The sequence below is a fragment of the Triturus cristatus genome, chromosome 1_1, assembly GCF_964204655.1.
Source record: "Triturus cristatus chromosome 1_1, aTriCri1.1, whole genome shotgun sequence".
NCBI lineage: Eukaryota > Metazoa > Chordata > Amphibia > Caudata > Salamandridae > Triturus > Triturus cristatus.
The window spans coordinates 1,279,273,143-1,279,295,256 of NC_140579.1; the positions used below are offsets into that span (position 1 = coordinate 1,279,273,143).

Consider the following 22,114-nt stretch of genomic DNA (forward strand, 5'->3'; position numbering starts at 1 on the left):
TCTCTTCCACTTAACCATTCTCATGCACAGAAACCATTCATTCACGTGTTTGCACTGCATTCTCTTTTCCTTTGTCATGATACATGTTTATACAGCTGTGTACCGTCTTTTCACTCTTCCCACATTTACAATTGGCGCATCTGTGACCATCACTCTCTGCATTCTGACGAAAGAGGCTAAGGATTGGATGTGCATGCAATCGGAACACATTTAAATTCACAAACAGGCACTTGACAAACCATTGCCTTAATTCTCTACCACAATGTCTCTCACCCAGACACCTGGAAACAACTCAGTTCACTGCGTGCACTGTACAATAGATATATGTTGAATGAAAACAAATTACAGAAACTCAGTAACCGTAAAAAAAAATATTTAGGGAATGCAAGGTGAAGTAAAATGTGAAATATGACCAGGGACTGCATCTTTAATATTAATTACCTTAAAAGCTGTAGTCACAGCTTAGGAATCTGCTTTTGCCTGTAAAGTTAATGATACAAAATAAGGCCTCATAGGAACCCATTTCAAAGCCACCCTGCTTAAAGCCCTGCTAGTAGAGCCCAGGCACTGAAAAAGGAATCTCATGCAGTGTGTAACATATTCCTTACTTTCACTTGTATGCTATTTCAATAATTGCATATGTTCCTTCCTAGCCCTGTATTGCTCTCAGACTGTGTGGCTGTCCTGGGCATGAATGACCTACCTCCATCAGGCCCAATTACGCATTCAATCGTGTGTCCCATGTCCATTTAACAACTGTAAACATTAAATCGTCTGCATTTAACAACAGCTCTGTAGTGACTCAAGCTTGAATATATTGGCATTTTGACACCAGGATATTGAAACACATAAGAATGGGGTTAGCAGAGCTGTGCCGACCTCCATGGCTGGGTGCAGGGACACTCCAGCAGAGTCAGAATGGAACACACGCCACGTCAATGTCACCACCGTATTCCCAATCTAAAAGTGGCGCTAAAATTCATAAATGCATGGCCTAGGGTGACTGCAGCAGGCTTGTGCTCACTAGCACGGGTAAGTCTGCCCCGAATTGAAGATCCCTTAACACCCACCACACCCATGCGGGCACATGCATACAAGTAAGGGCAGGATGAAACCAGACTGTTCCTTGACACCGTCGTATGAGTGCTTACACAATCCCATACAAGAAATTGTTCATGCAGAGGTGGTAGCGAAAAGCAAATAATCAGGCAAATAAATCAACCAGTGTCCTGACAAAGATGATTTGGAGCCAGTGGTCGGAAGCCAGGCACCAGTGGTTGCAAGCCTTCCTACCCAGGATAAGAAAATCTGCTGTGTTCATCCGCACAGACAACGTCACAACCATGACCTATATCAACAAACAAGGTGGCACAATGTCTCAAGCGCTGTCCCATGAAGCACAGAGCATTGGGAGTGGTCAATGCGTCACCAGGTGAATATAAAGGCAGCATATATGCAGGGGAAGCAGAATGTCATAGCAGACATTCTAAGCAGGGTGAGAAACACTTGCCACGGTTGGGAAATGAATCAGGATGTCCTGGAGGAAATCTTACATCAATGGGCAGACCAAATCTGGACTTGTTCACAACATCCAGAACTGGAAATTCCGGTTGTACACAAGATGGCATACACAACCGGGGTCATGGGGGAGGGCATTTTCGATTTCATGGCCTGGAATCGTTGCCTATGCTTTTCCTCTGACTCCTCTCCTCGCAAGGGTTCTCATGAAGATGAAGGCAGAACCTTGCAGGATCATTCTCATCGCCCCGAAGTGGCCATGGCAACATTGGTTCACAGAGTTGCTTCTCCGAGAGACACCACATCCATCTGTAGCCATGTCCGTCTCTACTAATAATAAACCAGGGCCAAGTACTTCACCCGAATCTGAAATCCTTACACTTGCCAACCTGGCTTCAGAATTCAATGATTTTGTGCATCTGAACATCCCAGGAGAAAGCTGGGATATTTTAGCCTAGGCTCGTGCATTAGTACAACCCAGAATTGCAGACTTAAATGGAAGCGGTTTTGAATCTGGTGTCAGTGGTCCAACATGCACCCAGTATCATCTACACTGGAAGAAATCCTTCCTTATTTACTACATCTAGTATGATCAGGTCCCGCTCATGCTTCCATTAAAGGTTCACCTAGTGACCATAGCCCTCTTTCAAAGATCAATGCCATCACCTTCGTTGCGGTCTAGCAGGCTCGTCAAGCAATTTCTCAAAGGTTTATTCAGGGTCTTCCCACCAGTGAGGCATCCTCCCTCACTCTGGCAAATGAACACTGTGCTTTCCCAACTAATGAAAAGCCCTTTAGAGCCTATCCACAAAGCGGACATTACATTTCTGTCTTGGAAAGTGGCGCTCCTGTTGGCACTGGCCTCAGCAAGATGGGTTGGTGAATTACAGGCTTTCAACATTTAAGAACCTTTTCTACAATTCAGGAACGACAGGGTGATTCTGTGAACATATTCAAAATAAATTAATTCCTTAAGTCCCATCCGATTTTCACTTAAATGAACCGATAATTCTAAAGACTTTTTCCCAGATCCCAAGACTGCCCCAAAAAGGACATTGCATTCCTTGGATGTCATGAGATGACACAAATTTTACAGTGACAAAACAAAACACTTCCTCAAATCAAAGCAGTTATTAGCATGCAGTGCGCCTAGAAAAGTTTATCCATTCTCGAAACAGAGCATTGCACAATGGATAACTAATGCCATTCAATTTTGTCATAAAAAAACTGGCACACCTCTGCAAACAAAGGTGCAAGCTTATTCAACCAGAAGTGTATCGATTTCAACGGCGCTATTTGCTGGTCTGTCTAGCCAAGATATCTGCATAGCAGCGACCTGGACGAATAGACAGACCATTACGCAGCACTGCTAGTTGGTGTCCGCCGTACACAGAGATGCGGCAGTGGGCCAGGCAGTAGGGATCACAGTAAGTGATACCCACCATCCTCTAACGTGTTACACACATTTTAAATTTGTGTTTTATATGTATATGCTTAGACGTGTAGCTATACGTACAAATTTATTCTGATGTTCATACAAATCAAATTCTATTCAACGTCTCCAGTATTTGTATCTTTCATAGATTCACATGCAACCCTCCCTCCTCCCATAGGAGACTCACCTTCTCTGTGATATGGTACTTATTTACAAATGTGCTCTGAAAATCTGACGCACAGAGCCTATGGGAGGAGTGTTCTATAGGGTGATGCAACCTGATTGGTTTAAACATTAAAGTTTAGTCGCTTTTTTAACATGACCAAGATGTGTTACTGAACATTTTATGGCCTTTCCAGGTACATTTAACATTCTCTTCCAGGGGATCCTCATCAATAGTCATAAGCACTGAATATTCCCGCCCATGTGCGGGGACCCCGGAAATAATAAAATTATATATGTAAAAACATACATATATACAGCTCTGTATATGGGGCCCCCGGTGGCGGCATGGGTGGGGGCGGTCAAGAAATGGGGCAAGGCGGAGGAAACAGCACTTAGAACGGAGGAGGCCCGAGGGATGCGCAAACACCCGATCTCCATGCCCTGGGCCATGTTATTGCACTCCTTCACGCAGGAAACAGCGGCTGCAGCGAGTACTCAACCGATAGATCCCCTGGGGGTGCCAGCGACCGCAGAGCCCTCCCGGGGAGCGGCGCGGGCAGTCCAAACGCCCGGTGCCTCGCAGTGGCAGGTGCCGCATGCTCTGCCACCGGACCCCTCATAGGCTGCGGCTGATACCCCGGCCCCCCCGCCGCGCTCCCGGCGTCCGCGCCCCCCTGGCTTTCCCCCCCCCCCCTTTTCTGTCCCTGCTCTCTCACGCTGGTCCAGCTCTCGAGCGCATAGCTACAAGCATTCCTGATAGCCGACATAGTGCACCCTTCCCAACCCCCTGGTTCCTTGCCCCCGGTTTGTTCATAGTTATCCACTGGCTGCATTTCTCTCGCCTTCGCGACACTACGCACAAGGGTCCAAACACACTGCGCGGCGCCCCTGCGGCGCAGAGATCAGGCCGCGCTCCGGCAGGACACGCACAATGGCTGCTCCCAGGAACACAAACCGGTGGCCCTACTCAGGATAGGGCTGGGTGGCTTGGGTGCCCACAAGATTGTGAGGTCCAGAAGGCTACGATTGAGCGCGCTTGCTATGTCAATCTCTGTGCTGATGGCGTTACCGCCTGTGTATGTCTTTCCATATAAATGCCAATAAAAACGTTTTTCAAAAAAAAATATACAGCTCTGTATATGTATAAACATATATCATTTTTTCCAAGCAAATGCAGCTCCCATAAAAGGCTAGGCAATGTAAATATACACATCCAATAACACACATATATATATATATATATAAAGGTATAACAATACACCTAAATCTCTTTTTTTTTTTTTTTTTTTAATGAGGTAAACACTCATGAGAAAGCAAAAAATAAAGAGAACAAACTGTGGAAAAACACAGATGTACAACACATTGCCAGCCTGCAGGCTGCATTGCAATATAATACCATAGAGACTAAAAAGCCCTGTACAGGTAAAAACTGGCACCGTGCCTTTAAGGCAGCCCTGACTTCCATATCCCATCATGCCTCAGGGGTGACAGTTAGGTCAGTTGTTCTTTCCGGCTCCTTCAGTCAGGACCCTGGAATTCAGCTCTCTTCATTTTTGACTCTTTAGTCAAGAATTATTACAACTTTAAGATTTTTTGGACTTCTTCTTATAACATCTGAGAGGAAGTTAGTATCCTGTGTTTTTCTGACTGATTTTTTTGCTATTTTGTCAGAAAAATGCCTTCTTTATTTGTTCCATGTCCATCTTGTGGAAAAAAGAAGGCTGCTTCAGACACACATGAGGTGTGTATTATCTGTCTGCCGGACTCTCACTCTCCAGCAACATGCCATCATTGTGAAGACCTTTCCAAAAGGACTTTAAAGGAGAGAGAGAGGATTAGGCTGTACGGCCTAGCAGAACGGTCGACGTCGAAGCAGTTGGTCCCTGTTTGCTCCCCATCGACGTCGGGCTCGGCGTCGAAGACTCCAGCGGCGGGATCGTCGCTGAGAGGTGAGGAGTCAAGGGGAAGTCATGCTGCAAAGAGAAAATCATCGTCGACTTTAGATTCAGCGTCGAAGCGGATGCGTTCGACGTCAACGGCGTCTAAAGGCTCGGCGTCGAGGACTCGGCGCCACAGTTCAACGTCGAAAAAGCATCTGTCGACGTCAAGAGAAGATCGATCGACGTCTGCACAAAGATATCGTTCGTCGTCGAAGGAAAGACATCGTTCGAGGTCGGCGAGACATCAGTCGACGTCGCAAGAAGTACGTAGGCGATCTCCATCACAGTCGACGTCGAGACCAAGATCGCCGTCAAGATCAAGATCGCCGTCGAGGAAACATCGTTCGACGGCGAAGAGGCTTTCGACGTCGTCGGAGCATTCGACGTCGAGACAGAAGTCTCCGTCAGGAGTGACGTCGAGGCAGACGCCTCCGTCAGGGCCGACGTCGAGGCAGGAGCCTCCGTCGGAGTCGACGTCGAGGCAGAGGCCTCCGTCGGAGTCGACGTCGAGGCAGAGGCCTCCGTCGGAGTCGACGTCGAGGCAGGTGCCTCCGTCGGAGTCGAGGCAGATGCCTCCGTCCTCACAGGTCTCCAAAGCTTTGGTGAGGTACATGAAGCCTCCGTCGAAGATAATCTCGACGTCGAGACAAGAAGCTCGGAGCCTCGAAGATTCGAGTCAAAGATCTCCGGTGATAGGCCTATCACCGTCGAGGCAGCCCTCTGTTGAGGGTACGCAGGAGGTGTCACATGTTCGCCTCACGATTCGACCAGTCTCAAGGCGAAAATCTCCTCATAGACTGATATATACAACTCCTGAGTCACCGCGTCTCATATCTATCTCGCCTTCAGGATCAGAGGGCTCAGGTTCAAGATCCGAATCACCAGAGCTTGTGCATCAATCTCCAGTACCTGCAAGAGAAAGTTCGCAGGAGGAGGACAATGCGGTACCTCAAAGTCCCGTAAGGGAGATGCCTCAGGACCCTGCTATGCCAGACGCAATAAAGGCATCGCTAACAAGAATAAGGGGCGTGGTATTCCCAGCGACACCGATCAGACCAAGATCTCGAGAAAGAGAATCCCGAAGTCACTCTCGAGCACCAAGAAGGCGATCCAGGTCTCCCTCCCGCAGAAGAGAGTCGACCAGATCAGAGAAAAGGCGCCGTAGAACCCCTTCTACCTCCCCTTCTTCCAGATCATCCAAAAGGGATTATTCACCGACACTCTCGGAGACGCCACCCTCTCGGGTATCTCCGGTAGATGATATTTCTACGTTTCAGGAAGTGTTGTGTAGAGGAGCTACAAAATTAAATATCCCTATGCCGGTTCAGGAGACCACTTCATCCATAATCTTTGAAACTCTTCATGAACGCACAGTGTCACGCCCGTTATTGCCATTAGTCCCCGGTTTGTTACAACCGGTAATGGATATCTTTCTCACACCAGCAACCACCAAAACGGCGCCGGCGAGAATTCTAAAAAAGTACCGTCCAGCTCCGGAGGATCCTCTATTCTTTAAATCAGATCCTCCACCGGACTCTGTCATCACCGCCGCTGCCAGGAAGACACATGCAGTAGCTGGGTCTTCAACGGTACCACCAGATAAGGACAGTAAGACACAAGACTCCTGGGGGAGGAAAGTTTGCGGCTCAGCATCCTCAAGCTTAAAGGTGGCGAGTGCCTCGGCGCTTCTGGGGCGCTATGATAGGTCATTATGGGACTCTCTGCAGAGGTTCATTGACAAAGTTCCATCAGAGGACAGACGGGACTTTGAAGAGATTTTGCATGAGGGGAGTCTGGTTTCTAACCAGATCATAGGTGCAGCGGCGGACGGGGCAACACTGGCAGCGCATGAATATGCACATGGAGTCACAGCCAGAAGATCATCCTGGCTTAGATTGACGGCCTTGAAACCGGAAGCGCAGGCAAGAATTTTAAATCTGCCTTTCTCCGGTAGTTCTCTTTTTGGGTCCCATGCAGACGAAGAAATGGCCCGTATGAAGGCAGAGCTGGAGATCATGAAAGCTGTCGGGCTTGAAAAGAGAAAAGAGTTTCGACGCCGCAAGGGAAATGACAGACGCAGTTACCAACAGAGGGTTCAAACCCCTCATTGGCAAAAGAACCAGGACCAGCAAGGTCAAAAGAAACAGCAATACCAGTCCCGCAAGCCATCCAGGGGACGGGGTAACAACAGGCAGTCTAATGCTGGAAACAAAGCTCCGGGGAAGCAATGAGAAGCCGCTTCCTCCGATGCTGTCCACCGCTCCGGTGGGAGGAAGTGTTGCACATCATCTTCCAGAGTGGCAGTCCATCACAAAGGACAAGTGGGTACTGAATATACTGCGTCATGGGTACTCGCTTCGTTTCAGAAGTCACCCCCCATCGATTCCTCCTGTCAATTCATCCCAGCATCTAAAGCAGCTCAGAGAAGAGGTAGCGACGCTTCTACTCAAATCTGCAATAGAGAAAGTGCCCATAAACCAAAGAGGAAAGGGAGTTTACTCCAGATACTTTCTCATCCAAAAGAGGAGTGTGAAGGTAGAGTTCAGACCCATTTTAGACCTACGGATACTGAACAAACACATAAGAAAGGAAAAATTTCGCATGCTGGCGCTCCACCAAATATATCCTCTTCTCCGGATGGGCGATTGGATGTGTTCATTGGACCTTCAGGATGCATATTTCCATATTCCCATCCTAAGGAATCATCGAAAATTTCTCAGGTTTGTGGTAGGCAACTCTCACTATCAGTTCAAAGTCCTCCCATTTGGCCTGAAGTCAGCTCCTCGAGTATTCACAAAATGCGTGGCAGTAGTAGCGGCTGCTCTGAGGCGCGCAGGAGTCTTCGTCTATCCCTACCTAGACGACTGGCTAATAAAGGGCTCATCACCACAGAATGTGCGGTCACAGCTGTCGCTATGCCTGAACTTATGTTGCAAGTTGGGTCTCAGAGTGAATGCCAAAAAGTCCAATTTTACACCAACGCAGAGGATCCACTACCTGGGCGCAACTATAGACTCCGTAGTAGGAAAAGTGTTTCCTTCGGAGGAAAGACAGTCATCCATTATGCTAAAAGGCAGGCAGATTATAACCAACAATCTGTCGTCGGCAAGGCAAATCTCTTCTCTGCTAGGGGCCATGGCATCCTGCATCTTCCTAGTGCCCAATGCCAGGCTAAGGATGCGTCCTCTTCAGCAAGATCTCGAGGACAAATGGGATCAAAGGAACTCCCTGTGGGAAGAAAAGGTTTGCCTCTCCTCTGCAGCCAAACAGTCAGTCAAGTGGTGGCTGAAGCCAAGGAATCTACAAGTGGGGATCCCCTTCCATCAAGAGCCCCCAACTCAGACCTTAATCACCGACGCTTCCCTTCAGGGATGGGGTGCGCATTTTGGGACTCTGCAAACTCAGGGACAGTGGTCCAGCAGCGAGCAGTTGTACCACATCAACATGCTGGAGCTCAGGGCAGTCCACCTAGCCCTCAAAGCGTTCCTGCCTGCGATCACGACGAATACCATTCTAGTGCAGACGGACAATACCACCACAATGTACTACCTGAACAAGCAGGGGGGTACTCGATCCAGAACGCTCTCGCTGGAAGCTCAGTCCCTGTGGCACTGGATCCTAGCAAGGAACATCTCATTGAAAGCGGTGCACCTACCAGGAGAACTCAACGTGCAAGCAGACTTACTCAGTCGGCATTTTCAAGAGCCAGAGGACTGGGTAATCAACGACGAGGTGTTAGAAGACATCTTCGGGGAATGGGGGCGTCCGCAAGTGGACCTCTTCGCGGACGAGCAAAACACAAAATGCCGAGGCTTCGCCTCAAGATACCATCGACCAGGATCCCTAGGGAATGCCCTTTTGATCAATTGGTCAATGACATTTGTGTACGCTTTTCCGCCTCTCCCACTAATCCCCAAGGTGGTGACCAAGTTGCAGAATTCATCTGCCAAGATGATCCTCATAGCACCGGACTGGCCGAGGCAGTGGTGGTACACGGATCTCCTACACATGTCGATCCGACCCCACAAGCGGCTGCCGTGCAGGCCGGACTTGTTATCCAAGATGCAGGGGAAGATTTACCATCCCAGCCTTCCCTCGCTGAGCTTAACAGCATGGCTCCTGAAGTCCTCCAGTATGGCCATCTGAACCTCCCTCAAGAGTGTATGTCCATACTGAAGGAAGCCAGGAGGCCTTCGACAAGACACTCCTACTTCTGTAAGTGGAAAAGATTTTATATATGGTGTGCTCAGCATCATTATGATCCCACTAAATGCCAGGAGGATGTAATTTTGCCCTATCTTCTACATTTAGCGAGGGCAGGGTTGAAATTTTCATCCATAAAGGTTCACCTAGCAGCCATAACAGCATACAGGCGTTCGCCTTCACAGCAGTCATTTTTTAAAGTGCAGGTAGTGAAGGATTTCTTGCAAGGACTCAAGAAAGTCTATCCCCCTGTTAGACCTCCCTCTCCTTCCTGGGAGCTAAACTTGGTTCTGTCGAAGCTCATGGGTTCTCCTTTTGAGCCTATTCATAAGGCTACCCTACAGCACCTCACATGGAAGACAGCATTTTTAATAGCCATCACTTCAGCACGGAGGGTCAGTGAGATACAGGCCCTCTGTTCTAAAGAGCCCTACACTATTTTTCATCTAAATAGGGTGGTGATGAGAACTCATCCTTCGTTCCTACCCAAGGTGGTATCGGAGTTTCATGTAAACCAAGCCATCTCCTTACCAACCTTTTTTCCCAACCCCTCCTCTCCGGCAGAGAGGGCGTTGCATTCTCTAGATGTCAAAAGGGTCCTAAAATTCTACCTAGATAGGACTAAGAATGTCAGGAAATCTGATCAATTGTTTGTGAACTATGGGGTTGTACGTATGGGCTTTGCTGCATCCAAACGTTCCATTGCTAGGTGGATTGTTTCAAGTATTACATTGGCCTACCAACTGGCTCAGAAACCATTGGGGGCGCGCCCTAAAGCGCATTCGACAAGAGGAAAAGCGGCTACCGCGGCTTTTCTCAATAATGTCCCACTCTCCGAGATCTGCAAGGCAGCCACTTGGAGATCTGTCCACACTTTTACCAGGCATTATTGTCTGGATTCGGACACCAGAGCAGACACTCAAGTAGGACAAGCCTCCTTGAGGAATCTGTTCCATACATAATCATTTTCATGATTCTCTTTCTCCATGGGTGATACAACCTTAGTTTCATTTGCCTGCAGGTGGAAGGGGAGCTTGCTACTCTATTCAGTGCTTATGACTATTGATGAGGATCCCCTGGAAGAGAAGGGTAAGTTACTTACCTGTAATCCTAGTTCTCTTCCAGGGGTATCCTCATCAAAGTCATAAGCAACCCACCCACCTCTCCAGGCAAATGAGAAGAAGTGTATTATTCATTATGGAAAGGATATATCTTTGTGTTTAGGACTACGGTCCCGCAAAGAACAACTGACCTAACTGTCACCCCTGAGGCATGATGGGATATGGAAGTCAGGGCTGCCTTAAAGGCACGGTGCCAGTTTTTACCTGTACAGGGCTTTTTAGTCTCTATGGTATTATATTGCAATGCAGCCTGCAGGCTGGCAATGTGTTGTACATCTGTGTTTTTCCACAGTTTGTTCTCTTTATTTTTTGCTTTCTCATGAGTGTTTACCTCATTAAAAAAAAAAAAAAAAAAAGAGAGATTTAGGTGTATTGTTATACCTTTATATATATATATATATATATGTGTGTGTTATTGGATGTGTATATTTACATTGCCTAGCCTTTTATGGGAGCTGCATTTGCTTGGAAAAAATGATATATGTTTATACATATACAGAGCTGTATATATGTATGTTTTTACATATATAATTTTATTATTTCTGGGGTCCCCGCACATGGGCGGGAATATTCAGTGCTTATGACTTTGATGAGGATACCCCTGGAAGAGAACTAGGATTACAGGTAAGTAACTTACCCTTACACTGCTTTCTAATGTTACCTTGGGACTCCCACTTCGACAACAGGGAATGATTCAAGCATGTGAATCTATGAAAGATGCCCAATACTGGGGAACTACAGTTACAGGTAAGTAACTTATTTTCTTCCCCGGTCCACTTCAGTCCCTAATTCCTCTTAACGCACATGGAAAGGCACAGGCAGCAATTGTTAATTCTGGCTCACTGTCACACCCACGCATTAAAGAAAATCTTAGTTACCATAAAAAAAAAATCACTATAGTATTTAAGATAAATAGTAATGAGATTGAAATGATGCTTCACATAAACAATAGGTTTTTGATTTTACAAGCTTTTGCCCCTGCCCGTGTTCCCAGAGCTTTATGTAAAACCGTGTTGACCCATTTAAGACAATACAATTGTATATCTGTCACTTATGTTAGTTTTTTTAAATATTTTATTTCCTCTCTCTGTAGCTGAGTCGCCAAATCCAGGTGATAGAAGTGGTTACAGCAGCCCGGGCTCCCCCAGAACTCCAAGCAGCCGTTCCCGCACGCCTTCCAACAACTTTGTCCATAATAAGGACCCTAAGAAGGTGGCTGTAGTGCGTACTCCTCCGAAATCTCCTGCTTCTGTAAAGAGCCGTCTACAGCCTGTGCCAATCACTGCTCCTTTACCTGACCTGAAAAATGTGAGATCAAAGATCGGCTCCACGGAGAATCTAAAACACCAGCCAGGAGGTGGAAAGGTATTGTTAAGGGACAAAGCTTAGTTTTAATTCCAAACACAGACTGCCCAAGACCTCCACCACAATTACCGGCCCATAAGTGGAAAAATGTTGAGATGTGAGTAGTTGAAGAATAGTGGATGCTCTTTTAGGCACAAGTGAGTAGTCCTATTTCGTATTAGGAGCTTTAAAGAATAGAGCGAGCTTTCATTAGGAGTTGTGTTACACAGTTTAGCATTTTACCAACTACCATACTCGAGATCGCAGTGCAAGGGTGTCTGTATTTTTGGCACCTTCGTGCACAAAAACAATCCTATGAGGCATATTGCTCTTTCTAGGTGTCTTGCAGAATGCAGCACCTGTGGAAAGAGGAAAAAACTTTGCTTTGGGAAGGCATTAGTGGCGGTGCCTCAGATTTACGCTATATTGTATATCTGGGGCAGTATTAAAAACCATGGGTGTTACGTGGGAACACCCACAGCAACACCCAAGGAATGCCCCTGTCACGTAGAGTAATGCGTGAAAGTGGGCCATATTTACAAGTCCATGAAAAGCTATGCAGGGTAGGTTTGCGTGGCCTTGTAAATATGGGCTGGCACACTGCGGTACCAGAGCGTTACAAAAATGGCGCTCCAGCGGCGTAAAAGTGCCACGGGGGTATTGTAAATATGCCCCCTAGTTCCCAAATTTTTAGAGGCTTTTGGTGGGCTACCTACTTATATGGTACAAAACTATAGTTAAAAACGAATTTAATTTCACACTTATCCCCTGTAGGCTTGAGGTAGTTAAAAAGTGATTTGTAGTAAATTACTATATGATCCTGTGTTTGACTAAAGCAGGAAGTTCTGTTGTGCAAGTTTGTACAGAGTGACCTGCTTCTGATTTTAATTTTAAGAGATTCACTGAGGAGCATATTGTGTCTCATAATCTGTACTCTAGGCTCAATTAACTGTTGCTTTTCTTGTTTGCTGAATGAAGTACATTCCTAATAACAAGATACAACATTTGACCTCTGGCACATGTTTGATATACAACATCATATTTTGGATATGCCACACAATTGTAAAAATCATTTTGGCAGACATATGGATGAGGGCATGCAATCAATAAAATCTGAAATAAATATTACTCTCTAGGTCAGCCGAAAATAGGATTAATGATCTTACCCTGGAATCGTATGGTGTTGCATTTAAAGTTGTGCCATAGGGGAGAGCATGCAACAAGCGAAAGAAATTTGAAATGCGCCCAATAAGGAATTCTTGTTGTAACCCGATGATACGTGTTAGGATATGTTTTATGGCTGGAAGTTATGAAATGAACAATTTTAACTTGATAATTATGATGCTGTTTTACTGGTTATTGTATAAATTGTGACTTTTAGGCACTGTTTTTTTTAATGACGATTTTTTAAATATGTTTAAGGACTGTATAGTCCAAATAAACTTTGTTTTGAACTGAACTGATCTCTAGGTCTCTTTTAGTATAAGAGCCAGGTGCATTTATGAGAAGCAATGGATAGCGGGTCTCCATACTGGGGCAGTTTTCAACCTACCACTTTCCACTAAACCCAAATCACTCTCATAGGCAACGATACTACCCATTAGCATCTAACAGATAGCTCCTGTCATAATATTCCAGGGTGCAGACTAGGCAGAAGATAACCACTCAAAGCAAGCAGGAAGACTAGTCTTGTTGACAGTAACTTGCTGCTGGCTACAGCTTTTTCGATTCCTCCTTCAATCCCTCTTAGCCCGGAGGGCAGATGCCAGAACTTCTGCCCTTATTCACAGTTTGAATATGTGGGTTTTGTGCATAGTACAACACAGGCACACACTAACTTTTGTTGAAAACCTCTGCAAGTTCCACCACAGTGAATATCATCAGCACATGCAAATTTTGAAGACAGTTATTCTATCCTTGCTCGAAAAAGGATCCATCAAACACGTCCCGAACCCCAACAAGGCAAGGGATCTTATTCCAGATTTTTCCTAATAAAGAACAAAAACCTGGAGAATGGCATCCATTTCTACTTATTCAACAGGTGTAGTATTTAAGTAAACAGTTTTTCATATTAGTAACATTGCAGGAGGTTCTGGCCCTGCTACAAGAAAGGGAATATATGACAACACTGTCCCTGCAGGATGCATATTTCCGTGTTCCCATCTATCCCAGACACCCCAAGTGCCTAAGAATCGAGAAAGGTGGGTGTCACTATCAGTTCACAGTCCTGCCATTTGGTCCTAATTAAGTACCAAGGATTTCCCCAAAGTATGTGACCGCGGGTGGCAGCTTTCTTACATCGGCAGGGGAACTAAGTGTACCCATATTTAGACAACTTGCTAGTCAAGGTTTAGTCCTTTTGCATACTTGTAGGATCTAAGCAGGAGTGCTTACAGCTATTTGACAGAAAGGGCATCTCACTCAATGTGGCCCAATCCCATCTGCAGGCCAACTTCCCATTCCTGTGCACCCATACTGTACACAAAGGCAGGCAAAGCTTTCTGTTCAGAAGAGAGAATTCAACAACTGCAGCCCCGTTGACATCAAATCTAAAAATGTATCTTAATGTTCGTCTGTCTCTTTAAATCACTACTGTACATAATATCCTCCTGCAAATCAATGAGCCCCCAGGTTGTCAATGCGTCCTCTACAGGAGTAATTAGACGGCAAATGTTGTCAAGTGTCAGGATCCTTCGACAACGTCATGCTGTTTTCAGACAAGAAGACAGATTTGACATGGTAGCAAGAGCAAAGCAGCTTCAATCTGAGTTTTCATTTCCAACTTTAGAAAACACACTTTATCATAACTACAGAAGTGTTTGTAAAGGGATGTGGTGCCCATCTTCAAGAGCTCAAGACTGGAGAGTAGTGGTGAACCTTCACATCATTGTGCACAGGAACTTGCAATCTTTCCTTCAAAAGCTGAAAGATTAGTTGGCACTAGTGAGGACAGATAATACCACCTGCAATTCCTTTGGGACTGGGAGATACTGCACAGAATGTAATTACTAGAGGAGCATCTTGCAAGATTCTGTAATGCCTGGACAGACTCCATCAGCAGGATCTCGACTGTCTACCATCAATGAGAACTAAATAAATATGTAATGAACATGATCTTTTAGTAGTGGGGACATCCTGCACTAGATCTGTTTGTGACACAATTGAATAATAATTGCCAGTACTTTACCAGCCTTCTGTGGCTTCCAGGATTGAAGGGAAATGCACTTTTGATGGCATGGCCCACTGCTTCCAATCCTCCTGGGAGTACTTACCAAACCTGAGAGAGATCCCTTCTGGCTGATCATAATATCCCTATCCTGACCGTAACACTACTGATTCACCGATTTCATCCAGCTAGTGGAGGCTTCCAACAATACCACTGGGCAAACGGCAGGATCTTCTTACCAGACGAAGAAAGATCTGATTCTTTACTCCGACTGGGCTCCCTGAATTTAAATGTATGTCTCTTCGACATAATATTCCTCCAGATTGCAGAGATTCTAGCCTACGCTGGGGCTCAATCAACCAACTAAAATGTACCCAATCATTTGGAAATGCCTCTGCATTTGGTATACTGAAAGGCTACTGTGTCCTAAAACAGTTCCACTTCACCAAATTATTCACCTGATCCCACTGGCCCAAGTATACTTTCATCAGAATTCATTTAGCTTACATATTGAGGTTTGCAAGTTCCTTGAATTCTACATCACATTTATCAACATGAGGAATCAAGGTGTTCCTTAAAGGACTATTTAGGCCATGCCTACCATTACAGACTCCACCTCCCCAGTGGGAACTAAATGCAGTCCTTTCCCAACTAATAAGGGAACTATTTGAACCCCAACACTGAGCAGACATCAAGCATGTGTCATGGAAGATAGCATTCCTCTTGGTGCTCACACCTTCTAGGAGGGTGAGCGAGATTCACACCTTCACTACTAAGACTTTTTATATAAATTTCCACAAAGACAGTGTATTGTTACACACCAATTTTACTCCAGAGGTACCTAAGCACGTTTACCTGAACACGAGTTTTACTCATGTCTTTCCTCTAAAATCCACCAACAACTAAAGAGTGTGCTGCTGTTACACAGATGCTTAAAGTTCTACATTGACCACATCAAATCCTTTTGACGGGTCGTTCAACTGTCTGTTGCCTTTGATGAACCACAGAAAGGCTGTCCTCTTCTGAAGGTAGGCATAGCAAGGTGGACTGCGGCAGCAATATCTTTTCGTCATACTAAGGCTAGTTATCCCATTCGATCCACAGTCTGCCAGTTCAAGAGGAGTAGTAGTAACAGCAGCTGTGTAATGCTAACATTTTTTATCAGATATATACAGAGCACTAACGTGGAAGAGCCACCACATATTACGAGGACATTTTCAAGACCTTACAGCTTGAGTGTAGACTCAACAATTTAATCAGCAGTGGGCACTCTAATGGCATCTTTCATTTAATGAGCCTCTTTACACATTTCTTTGTGCCACTCACTTTCAATGTATGTATTAATTCCAAGAACATGTACTGAAGTGGACACTGCTTGTTAATGTAATTCAAGCATGTGAATTATCTATAAAAGATCCAGTGCTTTAACGGAAACTTATTACCTACCTGTAATTACTGTTCTCCTGTTTTGCTATCTTTCATAGACTCGCATGCAACCCTCCCTCCTCTCTGCACAGAGGCTCTGATTATTTATAACCATTTACACAGTGTTTTTTTTAATAAATTTGAGCTATTTTGGACACTAGAGGACTGGGAGTTCTGGGTCATATTTAATCAGGTGGCTCTAAGGGAGGGGGTTCTACTGTTCTTTCATTGGGGATTTCTTAGATCTGCTATGTCCCCATGTGTCTTTCAGTTCGATGATGGGGAATGATTCAAGCATGTGAAGTGACCAGCCTATTGGGAATGGCTGGTTTCTTCAAGCCCCCTCCTTTGTCCCCAACTACAGCTTTTACAAGCAACATGTTTTTTTTCCTTCAAACAAATCTTTTTATTAAGTTTTCATGCAAAAAAAGAACAGAGGAATGTAGCAGTGGGCCTGCTTATCTTTACTCTGTGCATTCAATCAGATACAGCTGATCCAGATCCCTATGTGACCCATACTGCCCGGGTGTTGGGGGTCAATTCAAAACAAGCAAGAGGAGAAAGAAGGGCAAAGGGGGGTTGGGGGTGGGAGAAGGAGGCCCGGGGAGGAAAACCATGAAATAGAGAGAGTGAAGGGGTAGGAAAAGTGGTGTCGGCATCAGAGGGTCCCAGATGCGGGAGATCCCTACTTGTAGTCAAAGAGTTGAAGGGTCCTGAGCCACTGATGTACATTAGAGCGGAATTTAAGGTGTGACATATAACATATGAGGGGTTGCCAGAGTCGATTGAATGTCTTGCCCGTGTTCAGGAGGGTATGTGTAATGTGTTCCATGGCTATTACCTGCCACATCCTAAAAAAACCACAGTGCGCCTGGTTGGGGCCCAGTTTTTTCCAATATAGGGCAATAAAGTACTTGGCGCCCATCAAATGGCGTATAAAGGTACAGTCTGAGACCTTTATTCACACCCGCGCAGCAGGTCTCAGCCCCAAAGGGATTATGGAGAGCTTGGCCGGAATGGGGTATCCCATTCTGGCTTTGATGTGCGTCAGAATCTCCTTCCAGAATGTCTAAATGAGGGTGCAGTTCTACCATATGTGGCAGAAGGTGCCCCTGGCGTCAGCGCATCTGCATCAAGCAGCTGAGGCCCAGTGCTTAATGTGTTAAAATTAAAAAGTACGTCCCAGGGCCCACGTCAGGAGGCTACTGCAGCTTGCACCTGCCAGCGCAGCCAATGACAGTATCAACACACCTAATAACCATCACACTCCTACAGGTGTGACCATTCAGACTATTCCAGGCACTCAAAGCTTTAAGAAGGGCTTGGGCGGCAGGTATTAGTTATTTTTAATGTGTATGGAACCAATAAACTATTGTTGTTTTGCTAATCTCGGAATTAGACAAACTACACCACCATGTGTCGGATGGTTCTAAGTGCCAGTGTTTACAATTAAGTGCCGGTGCTGAGTACTGGAAACCACTGGCTCAAATTAAGCCCTGCTGAGGCTGCAGGGAGCATGTGTTGTAGTTTCACCAGAGGCATTGAAACATTGCTTTCTATGCCTACTTTCTTTTGGGGGATACTGCACATTCAATTTGGAATGTCAGCCAACAATGTGTCCCATTCTTTAGAGGATATGTCTCTCTTTAAGTCCATTGCCCTGCTTGTAAGAGTGTGTTATTCTAGGTGTGGAGTCATGTAGGGCCTGGTATGTTCTTGAGATCAGCCTCTTTGTCCCTACAAATGAGCTTACCAATTTTTTTGGTGGCAGCCCTGCACTTAGTGGGGTGGAAGGCCTAGTGTCTAAGCAGGTTGTATAGGAGTCATGGGTTTTCTGGAACCCGAAGCTCCTGCTTGTATTGTTCGAATGTCTTAATGTCTGTGCCCTAGAAGGGGTCACTACAGATTCTGCAATCGTCCCCCTTCCAATCTGGGAAGGCGGCAAGGGTAGTGGCGGTGTGAAATCCCAGTTCCTAGCGATGGGGGTGTTGGGGGATGGGAGGATGTCAAGGACCTTTTTGACTGTTATCTGGTCATAGATTTCTGATGGATACTTCTGCCTGTGGATTCCTCAACTTCTGAATACCCCCTGCGCCAGCATTCTGCGGAAATTCTTTCCTAGCTCTCCCACGTTGATGAGGACGTCATAATAGCACGGCTCCCCTCGCGACACCGAATGACGTCATCGCAGTCATAAGAAAACCTCGGCGGCGTGCAGACGTCAGTTCCCTTTTTTCACGCGCCGTCAACGCGAAACGGTTTTTCTAGGGGCCCTCCATTTTCTGTAGAGAAAACTTTGTATCCTCGAGGATTTTCTATGGCTACTTCTAGGAAGTCTGGGTTTAAACCCTGCAGTGTGTGTGGCGGTCACATGTCGATCACTGACCCGCATGATGATTGCCGCTGGTGCTTATCGTCGGATCACGACATCGATGAATGCCGAAGCTGCAGGAAGATGAATCCGAAGGCCGTTAAGGAATGTGAGGCTAAGCTGTTTATAGTCAGAGCCAAGAAGGAGAAGAGGGATCGTAAAAAAACAAAGTCGTCGTCTTCTCATACTTCGAAGTCAAGAAAACATAAGAAGTTTAAGAGGAGACATGGCTCTCGGCGCCGTTCGTCGAAGGTCAGGGCTTCGAGGTAGAGGTCGCCTTCTCCAGCTAAGCGACTTCGAAGACAGGACTTTGTTTCTCCAACTCCATCTCCACTGGTGACGCCGGTTTCATCTCTGGTTCCGAGGTCGCCGGCGTCGAAGGGCTCTTCGTCGCATGAAGGTTCTCCGGCTCCTGCAATGTCTGACGCCCAGGGAGTCGTCTCCAGGCCAAGTGGCTTCACCTGTGCGGACGCTGTCCCCAGCTCCGCAGGCTCCAGTTCAGGCTCAGGTGGTTCTGCTTCAGGAAGGTACGGATCCATATCCTCCTTTTCCTCTTCCTGGATCAGACCCTACGCATTTTCTTAATGTGATGTTTGGCATGTTTGCAGGGCCTCTACTCCATCTGGTACACCTTCGGGCCCCGTGGGTCCTTTGGCCTTTGCCTCACCACTATGCTCAAGCACTCTTTGTGCCATTCTTGCCGTCGACAACGGCTTGGCATTTCCCGGCACCGAGGTCTTCCATTCCAGCTCCGCTGACTCCTTCGGCTGTTGAGTCGGCGCCGCCTCAAATTCGATCGACAGCGAGGTTTGAAGCTGAGGCTCCTCCATCGACGCCGTTGATGTCCTCACTGGCGCCGCGCTTGGCACCGCCGACGCGATTCTTAAACAGCGCCCTAGGAGAGAGACGCAGAGACTCCTTGAGGAGGAGGAATATGCACAGGATCAGCCGGAAGAAGAAATTGTTGAGTCTGTTGACGAGTTTGAGGGCTTACAGGAGGCCAGTGGGTTTGATACTTCTTGTGAGTATGATCTCTCATCCCCGAAGGCTGGAGTATTACAAGACATTGCTCCTTATCACGTCGTAATAAGGAAGGCAGCTGAATTGCTTGATCTGCAACTTCCCTCAGTAGAGGTCAAATCTAATATCCTTAAGGAGGTTCTTAATACAACTTCTTCAGCCTCTGAGCCGCTGCTACCCTTTAATGAGGCCTTAACGGAGCCGATAATGGAAGTTTGGCAGAAGCCCTTGTCTGCTCCTGCAGTTTCTCGTTCCATCTCAAGAAGGTACAGGCCTGCTCCTGGGGATCCGGCTTTTCTGTCTTCGCATCCATCACCAGAAAGCTTGGTGGTTCAGGCTTCTTGTTCGAAGCAATCTTCTGGTTCTTTCCCTACCATACCTGGTGATAGGGATTCTAAAAAAATGGAGCAGGCAGCAAAGAAGATATTCTCTTCTGCGAGTATGGCTCTGAAGTCCACTAATGCAACCTGTCTTCTTGGGAGGTATATCCATGCTCTGATGGATTCAGTCAACCAGCTAGCTCCAAAGTTGCCTGAAGAGGATCGGAATAATTTCTTGGAGGCCCTTTCTGATTCTCAAACTGCGGCCCATCAGGTGATACAATCGGGTCTGGACACCACTGACTGTGGCTCATGTGATGGGGTCCTCTGTGGCGACAAGAAGACAAGCTTTCGTTTTAAGGATAGCAGGGCTACTGCAATGTCTCTGGGCCTCCAGGTGCAGTCCAGGAGATACAGCTACAAGCGGTATCGTGGTTTTGGAAGAGCTGCTTCCTTTCGTGGCCGCCAGCAGACTCAACAGGTCCAGCACCAGCAGAATCCTTTGTACAAATCGTACAGAGGGAAGAATAAAGGGCGTCTTAAGGGAGCCTCTCTGCAGCAATCCTCCTCCTCCTCCTCCACTTCTCCTCCTGCCACCATTGGTACTTCAGGAACGCAGTTCTAGATCCCCCATCTTAGAACATGTTGGTCCGGTAGGGGGTCGGGTGTCCCACTTACTACAAGATTGGAAAGTGATCACATAAGCTCGCTGGGTTCATGTCAACCTTCTGGAATTGCGGGCAATACGTTTGGCACTAAAGGCTTTCCTTCCTTCCCTTCTAAATCAGTTGGTTCAAGTCCTGACAAACAACACTACCGCGATGTGGTATATCAACCAACAGGGAGGTGTAGGGTCGTATTGTCTGTCGAGAGGCTCTGCGACTCTGGTCCTGGGCTCAGAACCATCAGATGTGTGTGTTTGCAAATCATCTGGCCGGTGTGCTGAATGTTCATGCAGACAGTCTCAGTCAGCATTACTCGGCCGATCACAAGTGGCGGCTTCATCCAGAAGTGGTCCATCACATCTTCCAGATGTGGGGGTCTCCTCGGTTGGATCTGTTTGCCACCCACGAGAACGGGCACTGCCCGTTGTTCTGCAGTATCCGATGCAGGGAGCGCTGGGGGACGCGTTTCAATTGGATTGGAGTTCACAACTCATTTATCCGTTTCCTCCCATACCCTTTATTCCTCGGGTTCTGAGGAAGATTCATCAAGATCAAGCCCAAGTCATATTGATTGCCCCGGATTGGCCAAGAAGGGTGTGGTACACAGATCTTTACCTCTCATCACACCCTCCGCTCCGTCTCCCTCTCAGGGCAGACCACCTCTCGCAGTCGCAGGGGCAGGTTCTACACCCCCAGCTCCGGAGCCTGCACCTTCATGCCTGGAGATTGAACAGGGCAACCTGAGTTCCTTCTCTCTCCCACCGGATGTGGTGGATGTTATTTTATCGTCCAGGCGACACTCCACCAAGTCTGTTTACTCTTACAGATGGTCTAGATTCGTTAAATGGTGTGTAGAGAGGTCCATTGATCCTTTAAAGGCCCTCTTGTCAGATGTTCTTCAGTTTTTGCTCTTCTTGGCCCAGCAGGGTCGTGCTGTGGCCACTGTTAAGGGCTATTTGTCGGCTTTTCTATGCTTGCCAGACCAGCTGACTTTATTTAAGTCCCCCATTGTCATGAGGTTCATTAAGGGCCTTACAAATAAGTTTCCTCCCACTCCTTTCATTATGCCTTAGTGGGATTTGAATCTCGTTCTTACCTTTTTAATGGGTTCTCCATTTGAGCCTCTTCATACATGTCCTTTGAGGCTTCTTTCTTTTAAAACGGTTTTCTTGATTGCCATTACCTCGGCTAGGAGGGTAAGTGAGCTTCAGACTCTTAGTTCGAAGCCTCCATTCTTGACCATTCATGCAGATAAGTTGGTTCTAAGGACCAGGGCTGCTTTCCTTCCCAAGGTGGTTACTCCTCTTCATATGGGACAGTCCATTACTTTACCCACCTTTTATCCTCCCCCTTCCAAGGAGGAGGAGGAGAGACTTCGTTTGGACCCAGCTTTTATTTTGACAGAACAAGTGATCTGATAC

The 22,114-nt window shown here is 46.6% G+C and overlaps 1 protein-coding gene across 4 annotated transcripts in view; it reads left to right on the plus strand.

The window, feature by feature from the left end:
• Positions 1 to 22,114, plus strand: part of LOC146871954 (microtubule-associated protein tau-like) — a 1,902,682-nt gene that overhangs the window by 1,278,565 nt on the left and 602,003 nt on the right. For all 4 annotated transcript variants that reach the window (XM_085652462.1, XM_085652435.1, XM_085652443.1 and 1 more), the window contains one exon: positions 11,476 to 11,747. In XM_085652462.1, coding sequence (XP_085508588.1) covers positions 11,476 to 11,747 — 272 coding nt within the window. The remainder of the gene's footprint in view (positions 1 to 11,475; positions 11,748 to 22,114) is intronic.